The following is a 10,806-nucleotide window of genomic DNA, read 5'->3' as shown; positions in this document are numbered from 1 at the left end:
CTCCACATGCAATGGGACTCAGAGAACTTGGTGAACACATTGAAGTGCTGGGAGGATGGTACACCCAGAAGAGGGCAAGGGAGCTGTGTACCCCTTGCCCCACCCCCATAGACATACTTGAGTTGTGTTCTTTATATCCTGAATTTTGTGAGCTACTCTAGCAAGTTACCAAACACACAGAGGTCACAAGAACCCCCGTTTATAGCCATTGTAGAATACAGGTGGTTCAAACTAGCATCTGACATGGAAGCAGTCTAGTAGGACCGAACCCCTTTAATCTGTGGGGCTGATATGAATGCCAGGTGCACCGTGTCAGAATTTCTGTTGGACATCAGATTGTGGTGTGGGAAATTGGAAAAGTTATATTAGAAACTACCCAACATTGGTGTCCAGAAATGTCACGAGGAGTAAAACCTCTCATTGTTGTAATGAAGATGTTTAGGGTAACTGCAATTCACCCTGGCTACTCCCTGTCTTGTTTTGTATTGCTTACTCTATGTCTAGCAAAACTTTTGTTGACCGAGTGAATGGGAATTCTCCTCATTTGGCATCCAGGTTGTAAATGTGAGATTGTAGTGCAGTTGTTTTAGTTGCTGGTCATTTCCTGTTAGAGATGTTATCTACCACAGTCTTCCCACCTCCCGCTCCAACCCAAGGCTTAAGAACATTGCGTTCCATTTCTTTCAAATGCTCTATAGCACACTCTACCCAGAAAGTTCCAAATGTTTGTTTCAGAGATTTGTGGATAGTGGATAGATTAATTGATAGTAGTCTAAGAGAATTTAACTTTTGCCACTCTTCTTTTTCTTCCCATTTCTTTTCTGTTGAATTTGCACTTTGTAAATATGATAAGGAAGAAGCTGCATCAAGAACTACTCTGAGTATTCTGGGAGAAACCATGGTCATAAGAGAAATGCCAGACAATTGCAGATAGGGAAATGTTCACAAAGAAAGAACAAGATGGAAGCAGGGGATCACAAGTTCAAGGCCATCCTGGGCTACATACGGTGGTGCTCAAGGCCAGTTTGGACTACTTGGGAAGTCCTGTCTCAAAAAAAAAAAGCAGCAAAACAACAAAGAAAAATAGATATATTTCTGATTGTCAACTGGTTTATTCAACAGTTGGCAAGCCAACTGGCATTGCAGCCAGAGTCTGAAGTGGTTTACAGACTGTATCATCAGGACAGAGGCAGTGGTCCCAGGGTGCTTTGTGTTGCTATAACTGCACACTTGAGACTTAGTGATTTATAAAGAAGAGAGTTATTTCTTATAGTTCTGTGAGATCCCAGGTGACAGGACTCTGATCTGGCAAAGGCCTTGCAGTGTTATTCCATGATGAAAGGTAAAGGGCAGGGGCTGGGAATGTGGCTTATTGGTAGAGTGCTTGCCTAGCATACACGAAGCCCTGGGTTCAATTCCTTAGTACCACATAAACAGAAAAAGCTGGAAGTGGTGCTGTGGCTCAAGTGGTAGAGTGCTAGCCTTGAGCAAAAGAAGCTCAGGGACAGTGCCCAGGACCTGAGTTCAAACCCCAGGACTGGCAAAAAACAAACAAACAAACAAAAAGAAAGAAAGGTGAAGAGCACACATTGCGTGGGATATAGAAGGATGAGGAAGAGGAAGAACAGAGAACAAGATGGGCTGAACTTGCTTTGATGGAAAAAAATAAACCCATTTCAACAATAGTAATCTATTTATGAGGACTCTTGTGATTCAATGACCATTTTGAAGTCCCACCTCAGGTGAGGATGGGAGGAAAAACTGGGAGAGTGCAAGGGTAGGGGTGATCTTATCCAAAAAGAAATGTACTCCTTACATGACTTATGTATATCACCTTTATAATAACAATTTTAAAAAGAAAAAGAAGTCCCACCTCACAATGTTGCTTTGGGGATTAACTTTCCAACACATACGCTCAAACTATAGCAGCAGTGGTGTTACGTTTTATAATTAGAAATACATAATACTACAGGTGAGCCCCAGAGTGTCAACTTAAAACATCCTGTTCTGTCTGTATAGCATATTATTTACAACTTTTTCTCTCTGTAGTCTATTTGGAAAGTTTTGTTTTTTGTCTTTTCAAGCAAATGAATGCTCTTAGTAAATGGGAAAATTTTTGTGTTCAGACATGGTAGATTTTTTATTCATAGCTGGACAGCACATGAACCTTCAAAGTACCTCTTACCGGGGCTGGGGATATGGCCTAGTGGCAAGAGTGCTTGCCTCGTATATATGAAGCCCTGGGTTCGATTCCCCAGCACCACATATATAGAAAATGGCCAGAAGTGGCGCTGTGGCTCAAGTGGTAGAGTGCTAGCCTTGAGCAAAAGGAAGCCAGGGACAGGGCTCAGGCCCTGAGTCCAAGGCCCAGGACTGGCAAAAAAAAAACCACACAAAGTACCTCTTACCTATGTAGGTTTAGGATCAAATTGAAGACAGTTAATATTTCCTTCCTAGATCATCAAATAGCTTTCATTTTGTGCCTAGAATCTCCTAAAATATATAAGGTTTTACATAAACTTGCCCAGAATACTAAAATTTTATCGAGTCTAGGTTTCATGTGACATGCAGCTGAGTTATGTTTTCCAAATAAACTCACCAGACAGGTGACCTTAGACAGCATATCTATACTTCGTGATGTTGAAAACTTGAACAAAATACATCTCTCTTCTGGTCTGAATTCAAAGTCCTCAAATACAAACAATATTATCCTTTCCCCCTCCTCCCTGGCATCTGTCCTAGCTGGGCCAGCCCCGCCCACATTCCCAGTGGCCACCTGGCCTCTCCTTCAGCAGTCACTGCACATAGAAGACAACATTTAGAATTAATTCAGCTCCTTCAGCATCTCCAGAGCCTCACGACTCCAATTCTGAGCAGTCTCTTGTGCTGTGCAGACCCGGAGTTCCAGGGAGCTGTCAGGTCATATGAGAAAAAGCAAAGCAGCCCGAAACTTAGAAATAACAACCAATGGGGTTGGAGGTATGGCTCAGTTGGTAGAGCACCAGCCAAGGAGTGAAAGCTTCAAGTCTCAGACAAAAGTCTCAATCTCAAACAAAAAACAAAAAAGAAATACCCAAGCCTAGGAGCAAATACAGCTACCTCAAGAGCTTATAACCTATTGTAATTTACTTCCCCCAAACAGCATAAGGTAAGGGGCAAGGCCTTCCAAGTCACATTGAGGTCATCAACCACAAGCCATAGCAAGACTGTAACCCAAGCCAGAACAGACAGACTATAGATAAAAAAAAAAAAAAAAGAAGAGCAAGGGACCAGAATCTCTCTGGTGTCAGCTTCTCAGGGTATCAGCCAATCTCTATTTATTATTCAACTAGAATCCATTGGCTGGGAACCAAGATCCTGTACAGAAAAGCTCAGTCTTCTCATTTGCTGTTCAACTCTACTGCATCTCAGCCACCTTCCAGGTTCCTGGGCCTTCTGTTTGTGTGTGTGTGTGTGTGTGTGTGTGTGTGTGTGTGTGTGTGTGTGTGTGTGTGTGTACTGGTCTTGAGGCTTGAACTCAGGGCCTGGGCACTGTCCTTGACACTCTTTTGCTCAAGACTAGTGCTCTACAAGTTGCACCATAGCTTATTGGAAAAAAGAGTCTCATAGACTTTTCTATCCAGGATGGCTTTGAATCATGATCCTCAGATCGCAGCCTCCTGAGTAGTTAGGATTATAGGCGCGAGTCACTAGCACCTGGCCTCTTCCATCTTGTACTCTTGGCTGCCCTGGCTTTTTTTTTTTTTTTTTTTTTTTTTTTGCCAGTTCTGGGGCTTGAACTCAGGCCTGAGCACTGTTCCTGGCTTCCTTTTGCTCAAGGCTAGCACTCTACCTCTTGAGCTACAGTGCTACTTCCAGCTTTTTCTGTATATGTGGTGCTGAGGAATTGAACCCAGGGCTTCGTGCATGCTAGGCAAGCACTCTACTGCTAAGCCGCATTCCCAGGCCCTGCCTTGGCTTTTTAACACCGTCACAGGGGCTCAGGAAGTGCTTCAGGGTACTGTCGCCCAATTTTTATCTGGATGAGCATATTGTCCATCTCTGTCATAGCTTGCTCCTCTTGGCTATGTCTGCTCCCTCCACTGACACATTTTATTGATGACTCAGAATCATCACTTTTGATTTACCATGTGAAATCATAGTTGTCAGGACCTGCTTGCTACTTTCAACATCCAGCATTCTCAAGTCGTGTAGACAGTGCTATGGGGAGACAGAAAGATGCTTGATGTAAGGAAGGTGAATAAATCTATTGCCCACTGAAACAATGGATCTGTTTTTAATAAAAATGTACAACATCCATTGGACAAAGAGCCACCCTAATAGTACTGGGATGAGTATTATCAACTTTGCTTCTCGGACTCTTTTTTTCCTCACTCTTCTAAAATGAACTGACAGTCTTGTAAGCTACTTGGGAGACTTGCTCTAGGGGATTGAAAAAAGCTCTGATCACAATGAGTTGCTTTTGAAGTTCAGCAGCATCATTGAACTCATCTACAAGAGCACATCACATTGGTGTGTGTGTGTGTGTGTGTGTGTGTGTGTGTGTGTGTGTGCGCGCGCGAGCATGCTGGTACTGGGCCTTGAAATCAAGGCTTGGGTGCTGTCCTACAGTGGGCAGATGTCTCAAGGTCAGAATAATCTCTACCGCTAAAGGGATTCTGGGCTTCATAGACAGCTTTACTCCTTGAACTTCAGCAGCAAACTTGTCCTGCACTGGACAAGTACCTGTTAGAAGGTATATTTCCTTTGTACAGAAATCTGGAGATGTTTTGTGTCCCTCCCTTCCCCGGAGCCCACCCTCACCCGGGTAGTGGAATTTGAACTCAGGGTCTCAGGCTTGCTAGGCAGGTACTCTACTGCAAAGCCATGCCCCCGGCCCTTGTATTGGGCCCTCATTTGGCCAGCCCTACCACAGAACTGTGTCTGTCGGAGTAATTAGAGTGCTGGGATTCCCAGCGGCGGAACAGCAGAACAGCGAAACCCAGGGTGAACGGCAAGGCCTTCCAAGTTCAATGACGGCTTGCAATTCTCACCGCTGGTCCCCACTTACTGGATTTGACACTGGGAAAGTTATTTTGCTTCCCTGCACCTCAGTTTCCCTATTAAGAAACCTTCCTTCCTTCTAGCCTTGCTCTGGGAAATAGAACATAGGTGTGAAGCCCAGTGCATGTCCATGTGTCCAAGAACATGGAGCTGTTAGGAAACCAGCCAGGTCAGGGACACAAGCTCTGCGGGTTCCAAGTCTTCATAAATGCAGGGCAGAGCTCAGAGGATGGCAGCATCCTCCTGACAGAGCTGCAGGGGGCTCTGGATGGTGGGGAAAGATGGAAGTAAAAGCCATGGGCCCAAGTGGGAGGCGTGTTTGGGAGGTACAGAGTAGTGTCCTGAGGCTGGAAGGTCCTAGGCATTGGCAGAGGAGGGAGAAGCCTTTTCTGGCCTGAAGGTGAGGGCCATGGGCTTGCATGAAGGACAGAAGTTCACGACTCCATCGTGAATGTGGGCGCCACGGCTGAAGGGACAGGTCCATCTTAGAACTGTAGTGGGTCAGCCATGGGTGGAGGGGAGGGCGCTCTTCCCCCCCCCACTTGCTCTGCCTTCTTCTGCAAGGGCCGCATCCCAGGGCCTGGCCACTCCCCGCATCCCGTGCCCCCACCCTCAGCCAGGGTGGGAGGCAGGCGGAGGCTTCTCGCGGGGGCTGTGCCGGGTGGGCAATGTTCCCAGAGCAAGGAGCAAAGCCGGACGGAGTTGGCGCCAGTTTCCTCAGATGTGGACATTGCCGGCTGCATGGCCCGCCTGTCCCAGCTAGCTTGAGCCCAGAGGCCTCCCCGGGCACTGTGCTCCTGCTCTGGGCGCTGCAGCTCCAGGCCCCAGGGGAGTGGCATGTCACAGCGGGAGGCCCGAGGGGTACCAGCCATGCCAGGAATGGGCCATGGCCGCACCAAGGCCAAAGCACGGTCACTGCCAGGCACGGCCAGAAAGAAGAGCCGCCTCAGCAGGACCAGGCAGGACCTATGGGAAGAGACCAGCTGGAGTGATCCAAGATGGAGCCGGGCTGCCCCGAGCCCTCGAGGGAGCAGGGCTAAGGGGCCGGCTCATGGCAAGGTAAGGAAACTCTGGACCAGAGGAGGGAGGTGCGGGGAGCAGAGGCTAAAGGATGATGAGGACCTCCTGGGAGGACAGGACCCTCCTCAGGGCCACCATTCCTGCTCAACAGTGGCCCAACTGCCACTCTTAAAGCTCATGGTTCTGGGCAGATGGCTGGGCTGCATGACGGCTAGACTTACCAGGAGAGCAGCTCAGGGAGAGTGGTCCCCACTTACTCCTCCTGAGGAAACTGAGGCCCAGGGGAGGGTGCTCGAACAGCAGACAGCAGCCGGAGACCCAGCAGCATCTCCTCTGAGGCAAGGCAGGGCTCTGTGCTTCCTGGAACCCCAAGGGTGCGGCAGGATTCAAACTCCACCGTCAGTGGAGTAGGACACGGGTTCTGAGCCAGGCTCTGCCATCCCTGTTGTCATCCGGCCCAGCCCAGGCCTCCCTCAGCTATAAAACAGAGCTCGACTGAGAAGCGGGGAGGCTCAGCAGCGTCTACTTTCCATCGCCGCTGCCCTAGGGTGCTCTTAGGAGGGAGAGACAGCCGGGGTGACGGGCAGCCCACTCATCCGAGCTCTCTGCGCAGAGCGAGGCCAGCCCCGAGAACGCGGCCCGGGAGCGAAGCCGGGTGAGGACCTTGCGCCAGGCTTTCCTGGCCCTGCAGGCAGCTCTGCCTGCGGTGCCACCAGACACCAAGCTCTCCAAGCTGGACGTGCTGGTACTGGCTACCAGCTACATCGCCCACCTCACCCGCACACTCGGCCAGGAGTTGCCTGGACCTTCCTGGCCACCCTTCCTGCGTGGACTCCGCTACTTGCACCCTCTCAAGGTAGCTCATGGGCTCAAGGGGAGGGGGAATGGGGTGGGGAGGGCTAAACATCTGGGGCTTCGGGGAGGGGCATGGGAACGAGGGCGCACTGGATAGAGCCTCTGCCCTGGGCAGAGCTGACATAGCCGCCAGTCTCCTTCTGCTCCTCTGAGAGGCTAGCTCTTGGGGTGCAGTGGTGATGGACTATCTGCATGGGGATGCAATTCCTCCAAAAGAGTGCACGATTCTGGGGATTTTAGTGTCGGGGAGAAGAGAAGGCTCAAGGGCTGGGACTTGGGCAATGAAAATGAAATGCAGATGAATCCTCAATCACCAAGCAGCCCCCGCCTGGCTGAGCCTGCCTCGATGTTCTCTAGACTGCAGTTGCGAACATCCACCCCTCTATGGTCTAGCGCTGTAGATCTATGGTCTAGCGCTGTAGATGCAACTGAGCTGGGGGGACCGCAATGTGGGGCCCGGGCTTCCAGCAGCCATCAGATGCCAGGCTGTCCCTAGCTTTTCTGAACCTCTGCTTTATTATAGGCAAATGCATATAAGAAATGGGCTCACTTTCACTGCTAGAGTACAGAATAAAAGAGAAGTACAATTACCATTGCAATAGCAGCCATCACCAAGTGGATGTTAGAGAGAAAACAGAAGTTGGGCTAAGGACTTTAAGTGTATTGTTAAACTCCTCATGCCTAAGAGGACCAAAGGAAGATGGAGGATGAGTGTAAGGAGGTCAAGTGGCTGAATGCAGCTAAGCCCACAGTGTCCTGTTCACACCTTGCTTTCACACATATTTCTCACAGCCATTAAGCAGGTGCTGTAAGGAGCTGGGTAGAGTGCATTGTTAGCCAGGTGTTGGTAGCTCACATCTGTAATCTTAGCTACTCAGGAGGCTGAGACCTGAGGATTGAAGTTCAAAGCCAGCCTGGGCAGGAAATTCCATGAGTCTTTATCTCCAATGAGCCACCAAAACGCCAGAAATGGAGCTGTGGCTCAAGTGGTAGAACACCAGCCTTGAACAAAAAAAAAGTTCAGGGTATCCCTGAACTTCCAGGCCCTTAGTTCAAACCACAGTACTGACACCCCACCCCACCCAAAAGAGCTCATTATTATAAGTTTGCCACCCGATGACTCCATCTGTAATCCTAGATACTCAGGAGACTGAGATGTGGAGGAGAATCACAATTCAGGAAAGAAAGGTCTGTGAAACTTGACCTCTAAATTAACCTCTAAAAAGCTGGACTGGAGGTGTGGTTCAAGTGGTAGAGTACCAGACATAAGCAAGAAAACCAATCAAGAGGAAGATCCTAAGTTCAAACCCTAGTGCTAGAAAAAAGAAAGAAAGGAAGGAAGGAAGGAAGGAAGGAAGAAAAAGCAAAGGAGCACACTATTATGAAGGAGGGACACCTTTGCCTTCTAACGGTGTCAACTCCACTTTCATGGAGGATACTTTTCATCAGCTCTCTCCTCTAAATATACAGCTGGAAGTTGAATTTTTTCTTTCTTGAAAACACAGCTAAAATCCAAAAATCTTAGATTACATGGGTAACACTGACATGCCCCAGGCATAACCTGTTCAGGATCCTAGGGTGACATATATGGTCATTAGTTAGAAAATGGCCACCAAAGTGAGGCACTTAAGTGATGACCATTAAAAATGATGACGAATGGAGTGACAGTCCCAAAAGAAATGTGCTCATTAGCTAACTTACGTAACTGTAGCCTCTCTGTACATCACCTTGATAATGACAATAAAAAAGTTTAAAATTTTTTTTAAAGAAAAAAATGAAGAATGAATGAAGGAGAGACCCCATTTAGGTCTAGAATTCTGGCAGATTGGTAGGGAGTAGTTAGCCAAGGAACACTATTTTCCACCCAGCCCCAGAAGAGCTCTTTTTTTCCCCCTGACTTTTATTTATTTACTTATTTTAGCAGTATTGGAGTTTGAACTGAGAGCCTTGGCTGATAGTTTTTAGAAATTTTTTTAAATAGTGATCAATATTTTATTATTTTATTATTTTTTATTTTTTGGCCAGTCCTGGGGCTTGGACTTAGGGCCTGAGCACTGTCCCTGGCTTCTTTTTGCTCAAGGCTAGCACTCTGCCACTTGAGCCACAGCGTCACTTCTGGCCATTTTCTATATATGTGGTGCTGGGGAATTGAACCCAGGGCTTCATGTATGGGAGGCGAGCACTCTTGCCACTAGGCCATATTCCCAGCCCTAGAAATATTTTTATTGTCATTACAAAGGTGATATACAGAGGGATGACAGTTACATAAGTGAGCTAAAGAGTACATTTCTTTTTGGACAACGCCACTCCTTCTTTTTCCTAGTTCCTCCACAGTCTCCCTCCCATCCCTACCTACAAGCACTGGTTAATTTTTGGATAGGGTCTTGCTTCCTGCCCAGGCATGAACTTGGTCCACGATTCACCTATTTAAGCTTATTGTCATAGCTGGGATGATAGATGCATACCACCGTACCCAGCTTATTTCTGCTGAGATGGAGTCTTGTGGACTTGTCTGCCAAGGCTGACCTGGAACCGAGATCTTCCTGCTCTCAACCTCCCATGTGGCTGGGACAAGCACACACCACCATGCCCAGCAACCGGTTGGGAAGGAATCTCATATGTATTCTCCAGGCTAGCCTTGACTCGACTTCCCAAGTAGCTAGGATTATAAGCATGAGCCACTGGTGCCCAGGTCTCCTGGCATTTTCTCTGACCATCTTTACTCCTTCTGGAAGAAAGTACCATCCTTGGAGGACCACAGCTGAGAAGGAGCCTTCCCATGGCTCTACCCATTGCCCAGCCTCTGGTGATTGCTAAATTTGCTCATCGCACTGGTCCATTTGCCTGTCAATCATGTCTTGCTCCTCTTAGGGCCCTCATTCTTCCTAGCTGGCTCCTCCTATATTTTTCAGTCGGGCTCAGGATGCTGTTGGTGAGGCAGCCTCTGTTATCTGAATGCAATGGCTGGGAGAGAGCGTCAGTCAGGGGAAGGGAGCTTCCTGTATCCAGGATTCTGGACTACAGAGGTGGCCCAACAGCATGTAACCCAGTTCCCATCCCTTGCCTTGCAGAAATGGCCCATGCGGTCTCGTCTCTACGCAGGAGGTCTGGAGTGCTCAGGCCTTGACTCCGCCACAGTCATTGCTTCTGATCAAAGAACGAGGGATGCAGAGGTAGAGGCCCACGTCTCTGGAGAGCCAGATGTTGCCCTTCCCACCAAGTCACTGGTGTCAGCTCTCGGTGACAAATGACCCTCACAGCCATCCTGTTCTCCTGGACTGTGACTCTCTCTAACAGACCTGGATTTCCTACCAGTTCTACCTGCTGTGTCCCCTCTGGCTCAGCCATTGAACTCCACTCAGGCTCCACACCCAAGGTCCAGCAGGAGGAAGAAGTGAAGCATGGTGGAGAGTTCCAGGGAGCTCAGGGCGGGCATCCTAACCCTTGCCACTCAGGAGGAGGTCTCCTGTGGCTCTACTGTGGCAGCTACAGGAAAGTGGGAAAGGAAAGGCTTGCACTGGGTTCAAAGTCAAGTTAGGGCACCACCCCTCCCCTTCCCCCCTCAAGCTCCTACCAACCAGTGCAAGGAGCCAGAAGAAGTAATTACTGAGCAGATGTGGAGGGAGGGGCCAGAGCAACAGCAGCCCCAGGTGCAATGGGGTAGGGGGAGGGCTAGAGAGGTTCTTGGTAGCTGTGTGAACAGCTCTTGGTGGAGGGGGTCACCAAGCCTGAAGGAAAACTGAAGAGATAGACATTTTCATGATACCGCCAGATGCTTCCTCAATGTCCAAGAGGCCGAGAGGAATTCAGGATTTTGTGTCTGGATCAGGGTCCTTCCAGCCGCCCCTCATCACAACATGTTTCTCCCTCCCTGGGCCCTGCACCCTT

At 48.7% G+C, this 10,806-nt stretch overlaps 1 protein-coding gene across 2 annotated transcripts; it reads left to right on the top strand.

Moving 5' to 3' along the window:
- The first annotated feature begins 5,737 nt into the window (after positions 1-5,737).
- On the top strand, positions 5,738-10,526 carry Tcf23 (transcription factor 23). 2 transcript variants are annotated; one of them, XM_048353604.1, is made up of 4 exons: positions 5,738-6,029; positions 6,060-6,102; positions 6,677-6,919; positions 9,990-10,526. In XM_048353604.1, the coding sequence occupies exons 1-4, from the start codon at positions 5,881-5,883 to the stop codon at positions 10,167-10,169; spliced, it is 615 nt and encodes a 204-aa protein (XP_048209561.1). In that variant the 5' UTR covers positions 5,738-5,880; the 3' UTR covers positions 10,170-10,526. The 2 variants fall into 2 exon arrangements, with proteins under 2 accessions (XP_048209561.1, XP_048209560.1); XM_048353603.1 differs by having other exon boundaries at positions 5,738-6,102.
- The last annotated feature ends 280 nt before the right edge of the window (positions 10,527-10,806 follow it).

Source organism: Perognathus longimembris, chromosome 8 (assembly GCF_023159225.1).
Source record: "Perognathus longimembris pacificus isolate PPM17 chromosome 8, ASM2315922v1, whole genome shotgun sequence".
Lineage (NCBI taxonomy): Eukaryota > Metazoa > Chordata > Mammalia > Rodentia > Heteromyidae > Perognathus > Perognathus longimembris.
The sequence above is the reverse complement of the archived record's forward strand: the minus strand, read 5'-3'. Positions and strand labels throughout refer to the sequence as shown.